Here is a 24,144-nt window from a genome sequence, read left to right as displayed (position 1 = left end):
GCCTAGACCCTTGATGGGCCCGAAATGTCAGTTTTTGTGCTCCTGAGCTGCTTTTTGGCCTGCTGTGTTCATCCAGCTTCGCACTTTGTTATCTTGGATTCTCCAGCATCTGCAGTCCCCATTATCTCAGTCTGCAGATTAATCCCCTTAGGCCTCCAGGTTTATTTCTCTCAAGCTCCTTTCCAATTTCCTTTGGAATCAGTTGTTTTCTATTTTTTTTTCTGATTAACCTTCTCAAATATGTTATTACATACCTCTGGAACAGGTGGAACTTGAATTCCGGCTTCCTAGCTTAGAGATAGGGGCACTACTTTATTACTTTCTGAGTAGCAGTTGTTCCATGTTTCGTTGACGATATCCTATTTTAGTTATAAATGAAATAAAATCTCCCATGCCCATTCTTCATGTTGCTCCTTTAATGCTGCCAAATATGTTATTTGTAAATATTTTCTGAAATTACAGCATATGAACAAAAGTTACCATATTAAATGAAATGTGTTATTAATCTACCTATCAGGAATAATTCAAAATACAATAGAATAACTTGAATGATTAGCTAGTAATGATCCAGATTTGGTTGAAAGTTAGTAATCAAAGGTGAATGTCAGGTAACTTTGCCAAAACATGGTTTTCAATTCTGTGGTTTCTTAGCTGCTTCATTGAAAAAAGAAATAAAATTTTTCATGGTCTTTCTTCCCCCAAAAGGTGGTCTTGTTTAAACTATTTTTAATATACTTGTATTTGATTTTCTCTTTTGGTGAATTTAAAGTTAAAGGAGGGGAAGCCAGTTCTGGGGAAGGAAGTACTTCTCTCGCATTTGTACCTCTTCCAGCTATACATAGCTTTACATAGATGCTTTACATCCATGATTTATGTAGCCCTCTTGACTAAAATATCTTCAAGTTTAAAAAAATCGCCGCAGATGCTGGAGTTTTTGAAATAAAGAAACTTGAAAGAAACGTGTTTGGAGCCGGAGATATCAATGTTGAGGTTCGCAGTTCATATAGGTTCAGTATTATCGTCTGGATGGCCAAAGTCACAGTTTTGAGTATTTCCTCATGATCCACTTGTGGAGTAAGTTACCACAAATTCTTTGGTCAGCCATCAAGCAATTGATAGTTGTATAAATTTTCTGTGCAAGTTTAAAACTTTGGACTTCAGCACATAGATCACTTACCATGTTGCAGCTTGTGATTGTGGAATATTGCACAATCTTAGCATGTTACATTGCCTTTTCTATTGCAAAGGTATAAATAAAGTTAGTTCAAAATTGGCTGCCTGATGTGAGTCCATATCTTAATCTTAATTAGTGCAATTCATATAAGAGAGATGGTGATGATGCTGGGATGAAACTTTCTTTCTTATTTCATTTGGAAAATTGAGAACTGGAGCACTTTGGAACACATTTTTGGAATTGCTAACGTAGATTTCGATGACGTTTCAGCAATTTGAAAGATTGTTCTTTTTGCACCTTGTGTACAGATACACATTGAGTCAACACAATAGATAATTGAAGGAAGATGGCTTTGAAAGTAAGTGTATTTAGGTTAAACAACAGATTTCAACTCTTAGAAAGTGGGTTGAGCTCTAGATAGACCCATGATGCTCTGAGGGACGGAGTTTCAGGATTTTGACCCAGTGGCAATAAAGTAATGCTGATATATGTAGAAGTCAGGATGATAAATAACCTGGAGGGGAACTTGCAGGCAATAGTGTTTTCATGTATCTTCTGCCTTTGTCTTTCCAGATGGAAATTTGGAATGTGGTGTCTAAAGATCTTTGGTAAATTTCTACAGTGCATCTTATTAATAGTCCCACCACTACTACTAAGCATAGCTAATGGAAGGAGTGGATGTTTGTTGATTAGTACTGATGAAGCAGGTTCCTTTGCCCTGAATGAGTCAAGCTTCTTGACTGTTGTTGGAGCTACACCTATCTAAGCAAGTGGGGAGTATTCCTTCACATTCTTGGCTTTTTCTTTGTAGATGGTAGAAGAGTCAGGAGTTGACTTATTTGCTGCAGTACTCCTAGCCTCTGACCTGTTCTTGTAGTCACGCTAATGATATGGTAAACCCAGTTGAGTTTCTTGTCAATAGTAACCCCAATGAGATTGACAGTGGAGGATTCAGGGATGGTAGAGTCATTGAGTAACATGGAGCAATTGTTAGCTTGTCTATTATTGGTCATTGCCTGGCATTTGTGTGGAGAGAATGCGACTTGCCACTTGCAAGCCTCATTGCATTTGGGCATGGACTGCTTCAGTATATGAGGAGCCACGAGCGGTGCTGAATATTGAGGAGTCATCAGCAAACACCCTCACTTAGGATGGTATAATGATGGGAATTACATTGATGAAGCAGCTAACAATTATTTGGCCTTGGACACAATCCTGAGGAACTCCTGCAGAGATGACTGGAGCTGAGATGAGTGACCTCTAACAACTACAATCATTTTCCCATGTGCTAAGTTTGACTCCAGATTCAACTCTCCAAGCGGACAACTTTACTTTGATTCCCAATGGTTACAGTTTTCATAAGACTTCTTCATGCCCATTTGGTCAGGTGTGACTTTGATGTTAAAGGCAGTCACTCTCACCTCATCTCTGGAATTTAGCTTTTTTGCCCATGTTTGAAGCAAGGCTAAAATGAGGTCAAGGAGCTGTGAGACCCTGGCAGAACACATACTGGGCACCGGTGAGAAAGCTATTACTGAGCAGATGCAACTTGATAGCACTGTTGATGACATCTTCCATCACTTTACTGATGCTTGAGTGTAAACTAATGGGGTAGTAATTGGTTGTGTTGGATTCATTCTGCTTTGTGTGTCCAGGACTTTCCTGGGAAATTTTCCACATTGTCAGGTAGATGCCAATGTTGTATTGGTATTGGAAGAAGATAAATGAAAGTTTTTACATTTAGTTGAAAGTGAGTAAGGTAGGAGATGAGGATAAAGTAGATGATTTCTCATTATATTAAGGGTGGGTACTTTTGACATAGTTTTTGATACACCCAAGTTCTATGGAATATGGTGATGTTCATGAAACTCAGAACTTTTATAATGGCACAATAATAAAATTGCATTGAAAGTTATGTCCTGAGAAAGGAAAAGGATGCTAAATGACACTTGCAGATTTTATTCTTGGATTTAAGAAACTTGCGTTGCTGTAGGTAAGGCATAAATTTGAAATCAGCCTTGGAGACACCTGCTTATAAAATTCTTCTAGTTCGCATTTTTTGATCAATGATAATAATTTGACATGGAAGGCAGCCTCTAATGTAGCTACATGATAAAAATGATAGGAAGATACAGCTGTAATGATATTCTCTCATAATATCCTTTTTCTCTTGTCCTAAACAAGTCTGTGTTCTGTGAGAATGTAATGATTATAAGTCAATAGTTCCAAAGGTTGCTGGATGTTCACATTTAGTTTTGCTTTACAATAATGCCAGGGCTTATTGCAAGTTTTTTTTTAACAGGTCACTTAAGACAGCTTTGGGGTCATAGAAGACCAGTTCAAAAGATTGCAGACAGGAACTGAAGGTTAGTGAGTTGAAGAAACAGAAACAGCATCAGACTTGATATTAGGCTGTGCTGCTAAAGGCAACTGAACATTGCAAGCTCTGTGTCATTGCAGTACTCAGTGATTTCATGCAGCAGGTCAGTAGCTCTGGGTTTCAGGGTCAGGAATGTTCTGGAAGGTATGTGGACTCAGAAGAATCTTTGCGCACAGATATGTCAATTGGCTGAGAGTTGAGGGGTGAAAAATCACAAACTATATTTGCTTGTTACAGTGGAGCAAACTTAAGAGTTCTGGGAGAACCTAGGAGAGCTTTGAACATAAGTTAGCTGTCAGTGAAAAGTTTGAGTTATGTCTCTGAAAAAATACTGGGGTGCAGATTTCAGAGTTCATGGTGCATGGACCCGGAGCAGGGAAGTAATGGACCAGAATAGGAGCAGTTGTTGAGACAGCCTGTCATTGAGTGGCTTCTGAGAGGTAGTCTCAAGCCCAATTTGGCAAATGTAGAAAAATGTGATCTGTTGTGAAGTTTAATGAAATTTGGTGACCAACTGTGTCATTAATGTCTGAGAGCTGTTTCCGAGATAGCTATAGGATCTGTCTTAATCGCATTTGATACTTTTACATGTGCTGTGTTGGGGTACTGGATGACAGTATATTGTGATCAGAGATAATGTGAACTGCAGATGCTGGAGAATCCAAGGTAACAAAGTGTGAAGCTGGATGAACACAGCAGGCCAAGCAGCATCTCAGGAGCACAAAAGCTGACATTTCAGGCCTAGACCCTTCATCAGAGAGGGTCTCTGATAAAGGGTCTAGGCCCAAAATGTCAGCTTTTGTGCTCCTGAGATGCTGCTTGGCCTGCTGTGTTCATCCAGCTTCACACTTTGTTATCGATGACAGTATATTACTTATTTTGACCACTTGTTAATTCTGTGTATTAGAAATACATTGTTCATATTTTGTAGATTCACTGGACTAAATTATAAAGCAGAGTCTTGTGTTCTTTTGTTTAAAAGTCATGGTTTATTCTCTTAGTTAGTCCTTTGAATCTCATGTTTTATATATCTCTAACCAGTTTAGCATCATAGGATAAATGTGCCGATTTGGTCTGAGATCATAACACGAGGCTGAATTTTCCTATATTCAAGAATAGTGTGTTTTCCAGTGAACGTCATGACAAACCATCAGCCAAGTATACATCTCTTTACACCCAGAATTTTATTCTGCACCTCATCATTTGTGTGTTGAGGATCCACAGAGCCCATCTCATTGAATTGCACAGAATGAGAAGTAGATATCCTGACCACTGCTTGGACCTTCTGGCATTCCTATTGCTGGTGCCATATTTAACACTAGGGGTGAGATGAAGTGGAAAAAAATCAGAAAAATATTTGAAAATTTATTTATGATTTCAAAACTCTAAACTCACCACTGATCGTAAATCATTTGATTTTGTTAAATTTTGTCTTTCTGAACAAATAAAAATAAATTACATTTAATTTTTTGTTCAACATTCTATTGATTGTCACAAATGCTAATCTTGTTCAAGTCATGTTCTGTATTAAAGCTAAATGACCCAAGTAATTAAATATCTAATTCATTTCTCAGGTGACCACATTGGATTGGACAAAAGCTGTGAGGAGTTACACAGTCTATGAAATTATGTGCAAAATTCTGAAGGTATGAGTAAGTAGACTGTGTTGGCATTTACAGCACTGTACTGATGTGCTAATTTACTTACCAGCAAACACGACTGAGAACCATGTTTAAATCTGAAATTTCAAAATATTGTCAATGAGCTGTTTTAGACTTTGAAGCTTCTGACATCTAGTAACAAGTGAGGCAGACAGGCCACATGCTTCTGTCTATTTCTGCAAAATATATTACCCTACAGTAGGTTCACCAGAGGCTATAGCTTGTAGGATACCACTGAACAGGCAGGGAAAATGGTGGAGAGGGTAGGATAGCCTTACTGATAAGAAACAAAATCACTTCAATATGGACAGGAGATATAAAGAAGGAAAAGCTTCCAGTGGAGACTGTATGGGTAAAACTGAGGAAATGTAAAGGAGGTAAAACTGTAATAGGTGTTGTGTATCAACCCACTAATAGCTGCTGTGAAGTGCTAGATTGTATAAATGCAGAATTTCAACAAATGTGTGGCAAAAACAGTAGTATCAATAGGCAATTTTAAATTTAACAAAGATTTGGAGATGCCGATAAACACCTGTCAAAAAGGCAGTGAATTTCTGGAGTGTGTCAGGACAGTTTCCCACAACAATATGCCCTGGCTGCAACAAGGAGACAAGTAATATTGAATTTAGTAATGAGTGGGATTTAATTAGTAATCTGATTGTGTGTGAACATTTATCAACTAGTGATAGTAATATTCTGGAGTTCAATGTAGCATTTGTCACTGGAATTTCAGTTTAGGTAATGAAATGAGACAAGACAGTCTGTAGTAAAATGGGTAAAACAAGTGAAGAATAAAGGAGGATGTTTAAAGAAACATTTAAAGCAGTACAGAATCAGTTTAGACACCTAAAAGGCGAAAGCTCCACTTCAGCCATTAACAACTAAAGATATAAGGGGCAGCATAAAACTAGAAAAAAGGACTTACAAAATTGCAAAAAAGAGCAGAAATCCTGCTGAATGACAAAGATGCAAAGACCAGCAAAGGGTCACAAAGCAGATTTTAAGAGCTACTAAAAGGAATTATGAAAGGAAACTTTCAGGGGACATCAAATTGATAATTAGGAATTTTATAATTACAAAAAGAGAAAGCAAGTGGTCAGAGCAATTTTGGCCCAGTAAAGACACAAAGTGGCGATATTATTAGTACCTTTTGGGAAGTGGCAGACAAGATGAATAATAACATTGACTCAGTATTTGCAGTAGAAAAGGAAACTAGCTTGCCACAAATATGAAGAAAATTAATCATGGTTCGAGGACCAAATAAAATGAAAATTAGTAAAACAATGATAATGATGAAATTAATGCGATTAAAGCGTAACAATCCGCAAGACATGGTAGTTTCCATCTGAGGGTGTTAGAGGAAATATTGTAGATGCCTTCATGATAATCTTTTGGAGTTCCCTACGTTCAGGAGTCATCTCTTTGGATTGGAAAATTGAACAGTTACTCTTCTTTTTAAGAAGGACGAAAGAGGAAAACCAGGAAATCACTGACCACTTAGACAAACATCTGTGGTAGGGAAATTGTTGGAGTCTATAATCAACGACAGGTAACTGAATGCATCAAAAATTTTCAGATAATCAGGGACATCCAGGATGGATTCATGACAGGTAGTTCACGTCTGACAAACCCCATTGAATTTTTTGACGAAAGTTACGGACAGGGATATCGATGGTCTGTGGATATTTTTTATTGAAGAAGACCTTTGATAAAGGACCACATGAGAAGTTTTTTTAACTCCGGTAGAAGCCCACAGAATTGAAGGCAATAACTGACATGGCTGGAAAATTGGTTGAGTGCAGATGACAAAGTAGGCATTATGGCTAGATACTCAAATTGACAGGATGTTACTAGTGATATAGACAATGCAGGTAATAGCATCAAATTACAAAGGGATATTGATAGAATAGTTAAATGGACATAACTGTGGCAGATGGATTTCAAAGGAACCAAATGTGAAATTGTCTATTTGGACTGAAAAAGGTAGATCAAGGTATTTCCTAGATGGTTTGAATTTGAATACACTGGATGTCCAAAGAGACTTGGGGGTTCATGTGCAAAGATCTTTAAAATGCCACAAACAGGTGTGAAAAATAACAGCCATTATATCTAGAGGTCAGGAGTATAAGGATGCAGAAAATATGCTGCAGTTATACAAAACTCTGGTTAGACCCCACTTAGAGCACTGTGAGCAGACCTGTGCACCACACCTTAGGATGGTTATATTATCCTTGGAGGGAGTACAATGTAGGTTTGCAAAAATGATACCTGGACTACATGGGTTACGTTCTAAGGAGTGGTCATATAAATTAAGCCTATTTTCCCTGGAATTTATAAGATCCAGTACTGTTCAGATTGAAGCCTTCAAGGTATTGGCAGGGAAAGACAGGGTAGACAAAGACAATTTATTTCCACAGTTTGAAGATTCTAAAACTAGGGGGCATAGTCTAAAAAGTAGGGCCAAACTGTTTGAAGTAGATATTAGGAAGCACTTCTGTACACAAAAGGTGGTAGAGATTTGGAACTCTGATACACAAGTGGCAGTTGATGCTAGATCAGTTCATTTTAAATCTGAGAATGGTTTCTTTTTATTAATCAAAAATAGTAAGGGATAAGGTCCGTAGAGAGGTACATGGAGTTAGTCCACAGATTAGCATTGATCTCTGTGAATGGCAGAACAAGCTGAAGGGGCTGAATGGTGTATTGCTGTTTCTTTGTTCGTTTGTTCCTCTGTCCTATGTTCACAATAAGAATGGCTGGCAAGGAAACTGCCTGGTTCTTATTGCCTGTCATAGGAGTATTGGAAAAATTTACCGGTTGATAATTTCTATGGTCATGGAGTTGGGACTGAAACCAAGAGCTTCTGGATCAGAAGCAGAGGCAATATCCTCTACATGACAAGATCTTCTCTCCAGCTCTCATTGCTGCTTCAAGTATTACCTTATTCGTTTTATTTAATAAGCTGAAGGAGATCTGAGTACTCTGAAATGAATTCCTTAGTGTATGTTGCTGACGTTAAGTATTTGTACATTCATATTCAAAAGCTTCATTTTTAAATTTTACTTGCTTAGAATCTGTTTTGTCAGAGGTGAAACAAGAGCAGCAACTGAAAGGCAGATTTTGATGTATTTTATTTAGTTTTTTGTGCAGTATAGAAATGTTTTGAAAGACAGAGCTTTGCAGCTTTAAAACAGGTTTGTAAGTGAACTGACCGATTGCATTAATCTTCTATTAGTGGAATTCTTTTACACTTCATTTCCCTTTCAAATTTAGCAATTTTTACACTTCAGCAGATTTACTGCATTATAAGGTACTGAAAATCTTTTGTGTAAATGTGTCTTTCATCACTACATCTAAGAGTCTTTGAGAGACAAAGCCAAGTTTCAGGCATGTGGTCATCAGGAAACTACAGCTCAAAGAAGTATTTTGTGCATTTTTGTTTATTAAAGAGAAAATAAATATTCACAGAAAATCATTAACATTGTATCTTGCCATTGTTCCATGTGGAGACTCCTGAATTTCTGGGACTCATCTCTGCAAGCCTGCTGTTGCTCATTTAGCCGACGTTTATAATGGCCAGTATCGTGGTGGTGGCTTTGAGGTGTAAAGCACATGGAGTTTTGAGGCTGTTCTGTCATATGAAAATGTGACTTTACAACTCTGTGGATAGTTATTGTAATGATGGACAAGTTTCTAACTTATGGCAGAAAGAATTTCCGTTCTGCGTAGTAACCATTCGGACAGGTTATTGAGTACAAGAGTTGGCAGGTCATGTTACAGTTATATAAGACTTTGGTTTGGCCACATTTAGAGTACTGCATACAGTTCTGGTTGCCACATTACCAAAAGGATGTGGATGCTTTGGAGAGGGTGCAGAGGAGGTTCACCAGGATGTTGCCTGGTATGCAGGGCACGAGCTATGAAGAAAGATTGAGTAGATTAGGATTATTTTCATTAGAAAGAAGGAGATGGGGGTGTGGATCCTGATTGAGGTCTACAAAATCATGAGGCGTACAGACAAGGTGGATAGCAAGAAGCTTTTTCCCCAGCGTGGGGGACTCAAATACTGGGGGCCATGAGTTCAAAGTTGAGAGGAGGAAAGTTTATGGGAGATATGCATGGAAAGTTCTTTACGCAGAGGGTGGTGGGTGCCCAGGACACGTTCCCAGTGGAGGTGGTAGACGCAGACATGATTGTGCCTTTTAAGATGTATCTGGACAGGTACATGGATGGGCAGGAAGCGAAGGGATACAGACACTTAGAAAATAGATGACAGGTTTAGATAGAGGATCTCGATCGGCGCAGGCTTGGAGGGCCAAAAGGCCTGTTCCTGTGTTGCAATTTTCTTTATTCTTTGTTCATTCACTTTCTTTTCTGCAAGTAATGACAATAAAATAAAATAATTCCGAGGACAACCCACGGATATGGGAAAATCTTGACAGTGCAACGCGGGAAAATATTTGAATACTGAATTTGATTCAGATTGTTATTGTTCATTTTACACTACATTGATCTTCAGCTGAAACAAACAGATTCGCCGGAAATCTCCCCCACAGCTGTTCAGTGCCATGATTAGCCATTAGCTTTACTTTCTCACTTTCGTTTGGCAAAGCTTCACAGAACTTTATCAAAGTTAAACTTACATTTAATGCTCATTCAACATGAAGCTTAATTGAATACATTTTCGAAATTGTATAATTACCTAAAATCAGAAGCTGCGTAAATCACATTTTTAAAAAAACTATTAAAATCCACAGATAATGTATTCTATATGCTAGAAATGATACCTACCAACGATGATGGACAGTGCAAAATTACAGATTTTATACCTGATATCGAGTTTTGAGAAGATTTGTACCTGATATCTTTTTTCATTAAATCAAATAGTCAAAAGCAGCCCATTCAAGTAGTAAGTTTGAAATATTAACGTTTTCATTTAAAAGCTGGCTTTCATGATACAGTACTGTACTAAAAAAAATACAATTGCAGCAATATTTGACCAGTGGGAAAAGAGAAAGACACACATCATTTTTCACTGCAATAATGCCAACATATGACAGGCAGTCTCACGTCCTCCAATATTCAGTTTAGAACTGTAACATTGACAATGTGTTTGCATCAAATGTTGTGCTTGTGGTTTATATCCTCAACTAATGTGTTAGGTGAAAATATTAATTGATGTATGCAAGATTATATAACTTCAGGTTTTCATCAGGACAGTGATCTGTGGGACCGTCGGAAACACTGTTTTAGTGTTCAGACAGAAAATGGAGAGGACCTTATCTTCAGTGTGGAATTAGAATATGAACTTATTCTTTGGGAAAAGGCCTTTCAGATGGCAACCTTCCTGGAGGTGGAACGAATGCAGGTACTACCAGAACTAAGCTATATAAGTTAGGTTCATGCTCCCTTCAGTTTGTATGCATTGCATTTCTCGGTATTTGCAAGTTATTTCGGTAATTCTACCAACATAGGAAATATGACATTTCTTTGAACAGTTTCCAATTACCTGAAAACAAGACCATCACTTCTTTGCACAGATAATTGTAGCTATTTTGCAAAATTTTGTCATTTCAATCACGATTAATTTGTTATACATAATCTATTTACACTTCAACATAATAGAAATGAGAGAGGAGAAAACTTTCCCACCTATTCCTGTTTCTCCTGATGAGTCATAGCATTAAAAGGTGACAACTTATAAATTATTAACTCACTGGCAGATCATTTGCGGTTGTTACTCTGGTGTTGTTAGCACACATTCTTAAAGGTGGTATTAGGTAACCTGCAGAGAACAGTTAAAAATCCTTAGAATCAAAAAATGGATTCTAATCCAACGAGTGTGGTTTTTTTTATTTTTAAAGTAGATTTTTAAGTTCAAATGTTTGCTTTTCTGAATAAATCAAAATGCTTTTAGTGAAATAGAAAAAGCTTCTATCACTGGAATCTCATATAAATCCAGCACACTGCAAGAGGTGCAACATCATCAAATCCAACTGACAAATTGCTTTTCAACTCTCTGCTGATGTTAGTGAATGCTTAGCAAGTGTAATGCATTCAGTTCATAATCTTTTTGGCAATGAACTGCTCAAAATGACAATAAAAGGAAGAAAAGTTTGAAACCAACAGGGATAGATCTTTATTTGTGTGACAGTGCAAAATGGGTGTTAGTTTCTTATTGTTATTTCCTTGGAAGCCAATGGCACTGGAGGATCAAATGTTGCAACAAAACACTGCAGCAAAGAACAAATGTTGCTCATTGATACAGAAGTGGATCGTGGTGGGGTTGGGGGGTGGTGGGGTAGTGATTCAACAGTTAAATAGAAATTACAACTGAACTGAACCAAATAGTCGTTGAAAATAAATAGCAACAGCGAGCTAGTAGTTTGAGCAGAAATAAGCTTAACGCAAAACCTTTACTTTCAAATAAATGCATTTATTCAGCACATTTTCTGTGTAATTTTATGGCCAGTTTGCTTCTTTCATAATCTGGTGAGACACTCTCCACATATACCTTTGGAGATAAGATGGAAGGACACCTGTGATATGTTCTCATGACTTTCCCCCTCCTGAAAGCGAGACCTGGGTAGGGCATGTGGACAGTGGGCATGGGGCATCTGTAAGAGACATCTATTCAATGCCTTGATTAACCACTTTTGTGCAGTAAATATGTCTATGCTGAATACTTGGCGTGGGCCTAACCCACTTGAGGTTACTCTTAAGAACAGCAGGAGGAGGCCTACAATTGACTCACTGGTAGTGAATCCGTTGTGCATCCCCAGTGCATAAAATGACTACAACACAGAAGAAAACAAATTCACTTCATTTATGTCATTCCCAGTGTTTGTTGGAGCAATGCGGCTAGTCCCACTCATGTCGTGTGATGATACAGAGATAGGTGGACAGGCAGGTAGTACTGAAGAGGTGGGGAAGCTGCAGAAAGATTTAGACAGTTTAGGAGAGTGGTCCAGGAAATGGCTGATGAAATTCAATGTGAATAAATGTGAGGTTTTGCACTTTGGAGAAAAGAATACAGGCATGGACTATTTTCTAAATGGTGAGAAAATTCGCAAAGCAGAAGTACAAAGGGGTCTGGGAGTGTTGGTCCAGGATTCTCAAAGGTTAATTTGCAGCTAGAGTCCGTAATTAAGAAAGCAAATGTAATGTTGTCGTTTACCTCAAGAGGGTTGGAATATAAAAGCAGCGATGTGCTTCTGAGGCTTTATAAAGCTCTAGTTAGGCCCCATTTAGAATACTGTGTACAATTTTGGGCCTCACACCTCAGGAAGGACATACTAGCCCTGGAGTGTGTCCAGCGGAGATTCACACGGATGATCCCTGGAATGGTAGGTTTAACGTATGATGAACGGCTAAGGATCCTGGGATTGTATTCATTAGAGTTTAGAAGGTTGAGGGGAGATCTAATAGAAACTTACAAGATAATGTATGGTTTAGAAGGGCTGGACGCTAGGAAGTTGTTTCCATTAGGTGGGGAGACTAGGACCCGTGGGCACAGCCTTAAAATTAGAGGAGGTAAATTTAAAACTGAAATGAGACGACATTTCTTCAGCCAGAGAGTGGTGGGCTTGTGGAATTCATTGCAGTGGAGGCCAGGACGTTGGATGCCTTCAAGGCAGAGATCGACAAATTCTTGATCTCAGAAGGAATCAAGGGCTACGGGGAGAGTGCAGGGAAGTGGAGTTGAAATGCCCATCAGCCATGATTTAAATGACGGAGTTGACTTGATGGGCCGAATGGCCTTACTTCCACTCCTATGTCTTATGGTCTTATGTTTTTCCCATTGTTTGGTATTTTCTTTTCTCTTCAGATAATAATTACACAATTCTTTTCGAAGGGTTTGACAAAACTGACAGGCAGTGCAATCAAGACCCTAAACATTCACTGAATCAAAAAGCTTTTTTGCATGTTGCCATTGCTTTTCCTGCCAGTCATTTCAAATCGGTGTCCTGTGGTTCTCGATCCTTTTCCCAATAGAATAATTTTTTCTCTCTCTCAATACTCTGTGCAAAAGTGTTCATCATTTTGATTTAAGCTTCTCTCCACCAAGGATAATATCTACCTTTCTCCAGTCAATCCTTGTTTCTAAAGTTGTTCCCTCCTGGATTATTATTGTGAATCATTTTTGCAAACTCTCTAGTGTGTTTTCACATTCTTTGTAAAATGTCATGTCCAGAACTGGATATAATACTCGAGCCCAACAATTTTTTTGTACAGGTTTATCTTAATTTCCTTGCATTTGAACTCCTGCTCAAATTTAGAATGCCCAGGATCTTGTATGCGTTATTATTCATTTTAACAGCTTTCAATGATTTGTTCAAATGCACCCAGAGTGCTTTGATCCTGCTCCTCATTTGGAATTGTATTTTTATTTTATATTGTCTCTCCTCATTCTTCCTACCAAAATGAATTGATTATTTTCTCTGGATTAAATTTTACCTGTCATTCTTACTCCATTAGCAGATAGCCTCTTGAGGTTTTTAATCATCCTTGTGGTTCATAATATTTATAAGTTTTCTGTCTTCTGCAGATTTTGAAATCATGCCTGCACCAGGTCATTAACACAGATCGAGAAAAGCAGTGCCCAACAATGACCACTATTTCTTTCTCTCGTCCAATAAAACAACAACAGTGTGTTTCCTGTCACTTAACCATTATGTTGCTCAGTTGCTACTGTTCAATGGGCTGTAACTTTGCTCACAAATCTGTTTCGTAGTATTTCACCAAATGTTTATGGGAAGTATTATTTTTCAAAAATATAATTTATTCATAAAAATTGTATCTTTTAGCACAGACGAAAAGGATCTCATTCTGTTCTGTATAATCTTTCCAATGAGAAAAAAGAAACACAGATGATATGGTTGAATTTTACATCTCACCGAACTGCTGTTCAGTTGCAAATAAAAAGGACATTTTAAACTCATTCAAGAAGAATATAATTACATTTTTTTTGAAACAAGGGTGCCTGACAACTAAACGGATTCCTGTCATATTTTGGCAGAAAGGCCCGAAACATGCTTTGGCATCCCTCAGGATGTAGTCTGGACCTTGGAATGTGCTGGTCTACAACACTCAGTCGAGGTCAACTCTTTGCACTGGAAGACCAGTAAGTTTCAGGCAGACCAAAGAACATCCTTCACCGAGTTGATGGTCCTGCAAGTGCAGTTGATGTTTGTCTCGGTGTACGTCCTAGAAAACAGAATGTAGACCACAAGAGTTGCTCACAGAGCTGCTCGGGACAATTCTAAACAAAAACCACTGCATGTCTGTCTGCATCTTCTTTGCAAAGGCATCTTCCAACAGGAGATGCATGGCAGTCTCTTCCACCTGGAGTTGCTTTGAGGGCAGTGTTTGGTGGCACAGAGAGACTGGGCATACATGAAGGATCTGACAGGCAGCACTGTTTCTTCCACCAGCCAAGCCATGTCTTGGTGCTTGTTGGAAGTTTCTGGTGATGAGGCATTCTGCCAAATGACTTTGCCAGACCAATCGGGGACCACCTGACTACTCTGTCCTTTATGCACTGGGTCTCAAGGATATTACTTGTTGACCACTGCCTGATGGACTTATGGTCGAAAATATTTTCTTTGGCAAATTTCTCCAGTAAGGATATGTGATGTGGAATGGTTCAACTACTCAGAGCATTCCGCAGCAATGAGGCTAGGCCCATTCTGCGTAACACCGGGTACAGTAGAACCTTGGCACATTGGGGTTTGTGTACAGAGGTTGACATATAGTTCGATGCAGCTGCACACAACAATGACCATCAAGATGAGGCAACATTGGGTATGTTCTTCTGTGCCTTGTCCAGAGCTTTATACATTGTGTCCCTGCAGACACGGTCGATCTTTGACTCAAAGATCAACTACAAGATGGCTCAGGTGACTGTAGCGATGCAGACTCAGGGAATACGCCAGACCTGCTCCACACGCAGCAACACCAACAGTACCTCACATCCGATGACCAGATTTTTACCCATAATTGGAGAGGGAACAGTGCTCCCATTTCCTGTTTCTGCCTCACCTTGGCGATATGCTCTTCCCAAGTTTTGATTCATATCCCTGCCTCTCCGAATGATATGCCTAGCAATTTCAGGTATCTGACCTGATGGTGAAGGGTATAAGACAACAGTTGGCCCAGTTCCCAAAAAACACTGCCTCACTCTAACCTCAATCTACATTGGTTCCTGAGTCCAGTTTGAACCAGTCACAAATGCTCCTGAATCTGCAGACTGACAGTGGATCCGAGCAGAAAACATTATCCACTCAGAGTTTTTGATCTGCAGGCCTCCACTACCTGGAATAGTCACCGTCTCAGCCTCACATCATTCCTGATAGATTCAGCAAAAGACTTGATACAATATATAAACAAGACAACAAAGAGACGGCAGCCCTATCTGACTCCAGATCTGATCAGGAAGCTTTCTGATTCACACCCATTGATTGAGACTGCACTGCTGTTGGTGTAGAACAGTCAGATCCAATTGCAGATTCCCTCTCCAAAGCCCATTTCCTGAGAGCATGTCCCACACGTAGGTGTGTGATAGCTTGTCAAAGGCCTTCTCCAGGTCCAGACTGAGGAGACGGGCATCCAACTCCTTGTCCTACAGGTAGACAACCATATCCCTGAGAAGCGCAAGGCTGTCTCAGAGATCGTTCTGTCCGGTACAGCACAGGCTTGGTTGGGTTGAATTACTGATCCCAGAGCACACCTGATCTATTTGGCGATTGATTTTAGACAGGATTTTATATTCCACATTCAACAGTGAAATTGGTTGCCAATTTCTAATTTCCTCCTTCTCCCCCTACCACTTATAGATGAGGATAATGAGACCTTTCCTCATGGGTTCACACGTGCCTCGTGCCAGAAACACTCTGCTATACATCTCCAGCAGGTCCTGGCCAATCAAATCCCATGGATCAGAATATAACTTGGATAGTAGGGGAAGTTTTATTCTTTTCTAAGGACTGGTGAGCTTTAGTCAGCTCATCCAAAGATAACGGCTGCAAAAACAAAGCTGCTGGAAAAGCTCAGCTGGTCTGGCAGCATCTGTGAAGGAAAAAACAAAGTTAACATTTCGGGTCTGGTGACCCTTCCTCAGAACAGGGTCTGAGGAAGGGTCTTCGGACCTGAAATGTCATTTCTGTTTATTTCTTCACAGATGCTGCCAGATCTGCTGAGCTTTTCCAGCAACTTTGTTCTTGTTCCTGATTTACAGCATTCGCAGTTCTTTCTGTTTTTACAAAGATAATGGCTGGTCCAGCCTCTCCTCTGTGTGGCCAACTAAGACCTCTACGATAGAGGACAGGAACAACTGGGAGAGCCACAGTGTTTGTGGGTTTTATGTTGTACAGTCTAGCATAAAAGGATTGCACATCCTTAAGATGCCAGACTGCGGTGCCGTTACTGAGCCATTTTCTTCCTACAGGCTGCTAGCGCAGAGCTCTCCTTGAGCACATTCCAGAAAAAGAACCACAAGCAGGTCTGATCTTGCTCCAGTGAACAGACCATGGAGCAGATGATTATCTTGGAAGCCTCCAAGGCAAAGAGTGAGCCCTGTTGACTCTTCCCCTCTAACAGTTGGCTTGCTGTACTCAGGAGAACACATCAGCTTGATGTCAGTGGATCTGACCTGAGAACAAGCAGGAAATATACCCTTGAGGGGATAGACCTGACTGGCTGTGACTAGATATATTTACACTGTGCTCCACCTACAAGGGTGCTGAAGACTTTGTGCAGCTTGGTGACTTCAACAGTTTTTCTTAGCAACCCAGACGAGGCGTCTATTTTGCTGTCAGCCCTCTGAATCAGCCAGCAAAGTCGATGATGCATTTGAGGTCTCTGGCCAAAATGACTCGTTTGGATGTCGCAGCAGCAGTAGGAGCTGTTGCAGGATAGCCAGCCACTCTCTTTTTTACCATAGGATGTACAACTTAATTATCATCAGGGGAGCCTTTCTGTATATAATATCTGCTACAAGGAGGCATCCACTAACCATCTCCTTAGCCTCAGAGATGGTGAAATTGTGTCCTTGTAGCAGAATACCTAGACTAGAGGAATGACAATCATTTTCCCCCGACCAATTTGAAGGTCAGGTAAGCCAACTTGGAAGTACATTGCACAGTGGCTATAATGCTACAGACATTTATGCTGGCAGTTTTCAAACCCATGTTCAGATTTTCTCAGATGACCATATTGTCCAATAAAGGCTTAAAACTGGTCCTGTTGCTGGCTTCGCTCCTGCATTCCTGTTGGTGGGTGAGCAGTTACACCATCACAGAGCTGAGGAAGCTATCCTGTTTCACCCAGTGGGCATTGCCCCACTTCATCATCATTGAGACAGAGACAAACTCAGGAAAGCCCAGTTTCAAATCATACTCCAAATTGAGCAGAGTTGTTGTGCTGTGCTGCAATTTTAGACCTTCTCTGCTTTTGTTGTCCTGGAGTTGTGCTGCGACAGGGTACCTCTTGGTTCTCAACATCAAGAAGTAGTTTCACTGGACCCTTTGCGGTGTCCAGTGTTTCTAGCTCGGGAGATGCTTATCTCCTCCCCCTACTGGTGCTTTGCCTCTTCTTCTGTTTATGACAGTCCTTCCATTTGTCTTCATTGGAAGAGGAGTCACTGGTGTGTCCTTCAGACAACTGTCTCGTTCCACTCTGCTGCTGGTCCTGTATGACTGAAGAGTTTTCATTTTGTAGTTATCCTTTCTCTTTTTTTTCCGGTTTAAGTCTTTGGAGGTCCACAGCTCAAATTGTCACTTCCAGTCATCTGAGCATATGTGGCCATGCTCCCCCACCTCCCCCAAACTCCCAACCCCGATCTTGGACAGGCCTTGTAGAGGTGGTCTGCTTACCCACACAGTTTCCAGCTCTTGGACACTTTGTGGTCTTTAGTAAGGTAACCCTCCTTTTTCCGGAGGGTTACTTTGCAATCCGCTTCTATGTGCCCTGATTTCCCCAGGTTTGGCACACTGTAGGCTGCCCCACACATGTCAGGTAGCCTCGGCTTCTTCAAACACGAAGGTAGAGTGGGATTGGAGGATGTTGCCGCCACCACCCACCTGCAGGGTTACCTTGACATGCCACTTGCACATCCAGATCCCAAACAGGTTCACCACATCAGTGATAGTAGAAACTGAAGATGCTGGAGAATCTGAGATAACAAGGTGTAGAGCTGAATGAACACAACAGGCCAAGCAGCACAAGAGGAGCGGAAAGGCTGAATATTCAGGCCTAGACCCTTCTTCAGAAATGTGGGAGGGGATGAGATTCTGAAATAAAGAGGGAGCAAGGGGGAGGAGGATAGAAGATGGATAGAGGAGAAGATAGGTGGAGAGGAGACAGACAGATAAAAGAGGTGGGGTTGGAACCAGTAAAGGTGAGTGTGGGTGGCGAGATATGGAGGAGATAGGTCAGCCCAGGGAGGATGGACAGATCAAGGGGACAGGATGAGATTAGAAGATAGGAGATGGGGGTGGAGCTTGAGGTGGGAGGAGGGGATAGGTGGGAGGAAGGACAGGTTAGGGAGGCGAAGATGAGCTGAGCTGGTTTTGGGATGCGATAGGGGGAGGGGAGATTTTGAAACTTGTGAAGTCCACATTGACACCGTAGGGCTGCAGGATTCCCAAGCAGAATATGAGTTGCTGTTCCTGCAACCTCCCGGTGGCATCATTGTGGCACTGCAGGAGGCCCAGGAATGGGAGGTGCAGTTGTTTTGTATGAACTGAGCCTAGGTGTTCTGCAAAGCAGCCTTCAAGCCTCCACTTGGTTTCCCCGATGTAGAGGAGGCCATAACGGGAACAGCGGATACAGTATACCACATTAGCAGATGTGTAGGTGAACGTCTGCTTGATGTGGAAAGCCTTCTTGGGGCCTGGGATGGGGGTGAGGGGGTAGGTGAGGGTAGGTGTAGCACTTCCTGCGGCTGCAGGGCAAAGGGCCAGGTGTGATGGGGCGGGGGAGTGTGGAACGGACATGGGAGTCACGGAGAGAGTGGTCCCTCCGGAAAGCAGATAAGGGTGGGGAGGGAAAAATGTCTTTGGTGGTGGGGTCGGATTGCAGATGGCAGAAGTGTTGGAGGATGATGCGTTAGATCCAGAGGTTGGCGGGGTGGTACGTGAGGACGAGGGGGATTCTGTTTTGGTTGGTATTGCGGGTTGTGAGGGATGAGATGTGGGAAATGTGGGAGACACGGTCAAGGGCATTCTTGACCACTGAGGGTGGGAAGTTGCGGCCCTTGAAAAACAAGGACATCTGAGATGCATGGGAGTGGAATGCCTCATTCTGGGAGCAGATGCGGCAGAGGTGAAGAAATTGGGAATAGGGGATGGCTTTTTTGCAGGAAGATGGGTGGGAGGAAGTATATTCTAGGTAGCTGAGTGAGTCGGTGGGCTTGAAATGGATATCGATTTCTAGGTGGTTGCCAGAGATGGAGACAGAGAGGTCCAGGAAGGAGAGAGAGGTATTAGAGATGGTCCAGGTGAACTTAACGCTGGGGTGGAAGGTGTTGGTGAAGTGGATGCACTGTTTGAGCTTCTCGTGGGAGCATAAGGTGACGTCGATACAGTCATCAATGTAACGGAGGAAGAGGTGGGTTTCAGGGAGGAGCTCGAACAGTGCATCCACATCACCCAGACCTTCCACCCCAACCTTAAGTTCACCTGAGAGGATGCATTTATTTACAACAAATGGCCTCCATATCATCTACTGACAATTCAAATAATATCTGGCATGATCTCAAATATATATCAATCTGACTGTGTCTCTTATGTTGATCATCAGATTTTTCTGTTATGTGTTTCAGTACAATCTCTGTGACCAGAAGCTGTACAGTATATGCAATACTTTGTTTCCTACTCTTTCAGTGTAAGACTTACGCTTGTGTGCTGGAAAGTCACCTCATGGGACTGACAATAGACTTCAATATGGGTTTTGTATGCTTCGATGCTGCATCAAAGGTAAGAAGTTGAAGTTTGCCTTTTCATTAGCAATGATTTAGTTAGAAATTTTTCCTCAACATTTCAAGCACAAAAATATCTATTGAATTTGTCACAAAGCTCCCTGAAAAATAAATGAAGGTGCATTTTAATTAGATATCCTCTCAGAAAATCCTTTGTATCAGATATTTGCAGCCACATAGATAACTTAATATGAACAAATTCCCTATTGTATACAAACTGTGATAAGTCTGTATTTTCAAGTATATTTCTTGTTTAGTGATGTGAGTGATGAAGGTTTGAAGTATTATGAATATTAATTTATTAAGAATGAAAATAAATTAGGTAACACATAAAGGCAGCACAGCAGTCAGTGTGTTGTGGCTGTAGATTGTGGGAACCCTTGGACCCCTGTGTAAGCCACAGTTTAATGGCTGCATTGCCTCTGCAATGGGAGGACTGTTGTTGAGTTACAAACATTGTGATTCATCAGGGATGGAAAGGGTTACCCTTTAGATTGAGGTCTTCTAATTTGCTGCATGATCAAGAATAGGAAGTAATGATTATGAGTGAGGCAAGTAATGGAATTTAGAAAGCAGGAACCTCAGGTTATGCAATTATTTTACATCTTATATGGATGAGCCTGGTCTGCAGTGTGGATGGGAAACTGACTGGGGTATGCAAAACTGTTTCCAGTGAGTAAAGCTGACAGAAATCCAGTAGACGTTGATCATATCGGTGGGGAATGAACATAGTGCTCTGCAGAAAGGAATGAGGAACTGTTGTGTTGCCTGCCTGATCCCAGGGATCAGAGCAAATGTTCTGGACTGGAGAGGAACTTTGATTGTGAAGAGGTTGACATGGCTGTCGTGGTTTGTGAATGTAACAACAGTATAGGTAGAGCTAGGTAAGAGGATCTGCTGAGAGAGTATGAGTAACCAGGGTCTCGTTAAAAATCAAAACTTCAATAATAACAATGACCGGATTGTTACCTAAGCCATGAACAAATCAAAACAAATCAAATGAAAGAGTTCAGTGTTTGGATCACACATTGTTGTGGGAGAAATAGATTTTGACTGGGACAAGTCGGGAGACCGATTGGGACTGGTTTCAGCTGAAAGATCTCCTTTACACTGGTGACACCAAATGCAAATTGGGTGACTGCTTTGCAGAACATGTCTGTTCTGACAGTAGGAATAACCAAGACCTACCGGTTGCTTACCATTTCAACAAATCACTTTGCTGTCATACTTACATTTCTGACCTAGGCCTGCTGCATTGTTCTAACGAGGCATGACATGAGCTTGAGGAACAACACCTCATTGTCTGCTTTGCTGCTTTACAGCCTCGAGGTCTCAACATTGAATCCTATAACTTCAGAAACTAATCATATGTCTATTCTCTATTTTTCTTACACTTCGTTGTTTGTGTCTTGTTTACTTTGATCTTCACTTCACTTTCAAACATTAATTTTTACCCATTTTACACCTCCTTGTTGCTATGGCCAACACCAACAATTCCTTTGTCTTTTGCAAGGGGCCTCTACACCATCTGCCCCTTGCTCCTCCTCTGCCTCTTGTCAAAAGTATTAAAAAGTTGCAACACTTTTCAGTTCTGACCAGAAGTCATTCAGGACTTGCGATGTTGACTCTCCACAGATGCTGCAAGTCCTGCTGAATTTCTCCAATATTGTCTCTGTTAGTTTCAGATTTCTGATATCTGCAGTGTTTTGCTTTTACATAAAGCAGTAGTCAGAACATAGCTGGAATACTGTGAAGAGATTTGTTATAGATATAGATAGCCTTGTCAGATGGGCTATACGATGGCAAATGGAATTTAATCCTGAAAAATGGGAGATGTTGTGTTTAGGGAGGACTAACAAGACATGGGAGAACATGTTGAATGCTTGTACCTTAGGAGCTAAAGAGAGACTTCAGTATACATTTTGGATGATCCTTGAAGGCAGCAGGACAGATAGATAAGGTGGCTGAGAAGGTGTATGGCATACTTGCCTTCATTAGTCAAGGCATTAAATAGAAAAGCAAGAAAGCTATGATGAAGTTGTATAAAACGTTATTTAAGCTGCGACTGGTATACTGTGCAATTCTAGTCACTACGCCACAAGAATGATGTGATTGTACTCGAGAGGGTGCAGAAAAGATTCACCAGGATGCTGCCAGAGCTGGAATGATTAAGCTATGAAGAGATACTCGATAGGAATTGTTTTCTTTAGAGCACAATAGGCTGAAGTGGTAACTGATTGAGGTGTACAAAGTTCTGAGTGGCGTAGAGAAAGACCTCCCCCTTAGTAGAGGGATCAATAATGAGGGAACACAGTTTTAACTTAAGGAGCATACTGGATTTGAAGAAACATATTTTTACTGAGAGACTCATCGGTATCCGGAAGTCACTTTCTAAAAGGATGGTCGAGATGCGAGCGTTCAAGACTTTAAGAATGATTCAGTTGAGCATTTACAATGCTGTAGCCTAGAAGGCTATGGACTAAATCCTGGAAAATGGGATTCAAATAGATGGATATATGTTGACTAGCGTGGACATGATGAATGATGGGCTGAAGTTGAGGGATGTAGGAGGCTAAGGGACATACCAGCAATATAACCAGCAGCAGCCATTCCAAACTCTAAGCTAATTAAAGGTGGCAGTAGCTGAGCTAGTGAAAGGCATGGGAGACAGTCTTAACAGCACTCCTTCTGAGTCATCTGTTCTTTGTTCCTCAGAAATCTAAGAGGGAAAATCTCGTGGAACCAGCCACTTGGGTGCCATAGGAATGTGCAGGAGACAAAGAGAGAAGAGAGAGAGAGAGACAAAGAAGTTCAGACATGTTAATAATACATTTCCACGGCTAGAAGCTTAGGGGAATTTGGCACTAAAGAAGAGGGGCGCAGCAACGGTCAATGCTTCTTATTTGGTTGCCATTGTCATGGAGGTTTCTGCATCTCCACAGGAGTGGTCCCAGTATCATCTGATCCAGAGCTAGAATTATGTCTTTTATAGAGAGTAAAGGCATTCCACCATCCATCTTGATCCTCTCCATCCAACTGTGGGCCATTTTCTCCTGGAATTAGACAAAGGGATGGACTATGTGAGATGAAAGTGGCTGACATAGCTATTAGTACTGGTGTAGGTGTGGAATGGAGCAAATGAGTAGGCAGTACTGAAGCCGTACAGGATTAGTGGGCTTTGTGGTGGGTGAAAGTCAGTGCAGTAAATTATGTATGCAAGAGTGACCGTAGGACCTGGTGGGAGGTGATTGCAGCAACAGAGATACAGAATGAAGTAGCAGAGACAAGTCCTAGGGCTGGGTAAAGGACATGGAAGGAGGTGATCAGGCCCTAAAATCATTGAACTCAATATTGAGTCCTGAAAGCGGTTGGTGGAAGTGGAAATGAGATGCTATTCTTCCAACTTGCGCAGAGCCTCATTGGAGCACTACAGGATGGCCCAAGACAGAATCAGAGAGTAGTAAGGGAATGGAACGCTTTGCCTGCAACGGTAGTAGATTCGCCAACTTTAGGTATATTTAAGTCGTCATTGGATAAGCATATGGACGTACATGGAATAGTGTACTTTAGATGGGCTTCAGATCAGTATGACAGGTTGGCACAACATCGAGAGCCGAAGGGCCTGTACTGTGCTGTTATGTTCTATGTAGAATGTCAGATAGTGGCACAAACCCTGATGGTTCTGAGAAGGTGGTTGACCTTCTTCATATGCTGCTGGGCATGCCTCCAAATGACTGAGACTCCAACATGCTCTCAGACAACAATATCTGACCAGGCTCTTGGGGTCTGGTATCAAGGCTTCCTGTAGTGATCCCGAGGGAGGAGTATAGCCCTCCCCTGCAGTACCCTATGCATAAGGAATTCTAGATTTCTGTCCATAATCTGGGGCACCAAAATGTCCCGCATTTTGCTGTACGAGGGTCAAATAATATGAACACTGCAGGACAGCCCC

The 24,144-nt window shown here is 41.0% G+C and overlaps 1 protein-coding gene across 2 annotated transcripts in view; it reads left to right on the top strand.

Annotated features, from left to right (window-relative positions):
• The window catches only part of sntg1 (syntrophin, gamma 1), a 476,380-nt gene that overhangs the window by 436,957 nt on the left and 15,279 nt on the right, over positions 1-24,144 (top strand). For both annotated transcript variants that reach the window (XM_059646062.1, XM_048528465.2), the window contains 3 exons: positions 5,129-5,200; positions 10,431-10,583; positions 20,098-20,190. In XM_059646062.1, the coding sequence (XP_059502045.1) occupies positions 5,129-5,200; positions 10,431-10,583; positions 20,098-20,190 (318 nt within the window). The remainder of the gene's footprint in view (positions 1-5,128; positions 5,201-10,430; positions 10,584-20,097; positions 20,191-24,144) is intronic.

The sequence above is a fragment of the Stegostoma tigrinum genome, chromosome 5 (assembly GCF_030684315.1).
Source record: "Stegostoma tigrinum isolate sSteTig4 chromosome 5, sSteTig4.hap1, whole genome shotgun sequence".
Classification (NCBI taxonomy): Eukaryota; Metazoa; Chordata; class Chondrichthyes; order Orectolobiformes; family Stegostomatidae; genus Stegostoma; species Stegostoma tigrinum.
Note: the sequence above shows the minus strand (reverse complement) of the source record. Positions and strands in the feature narration are given on the sequence as shown.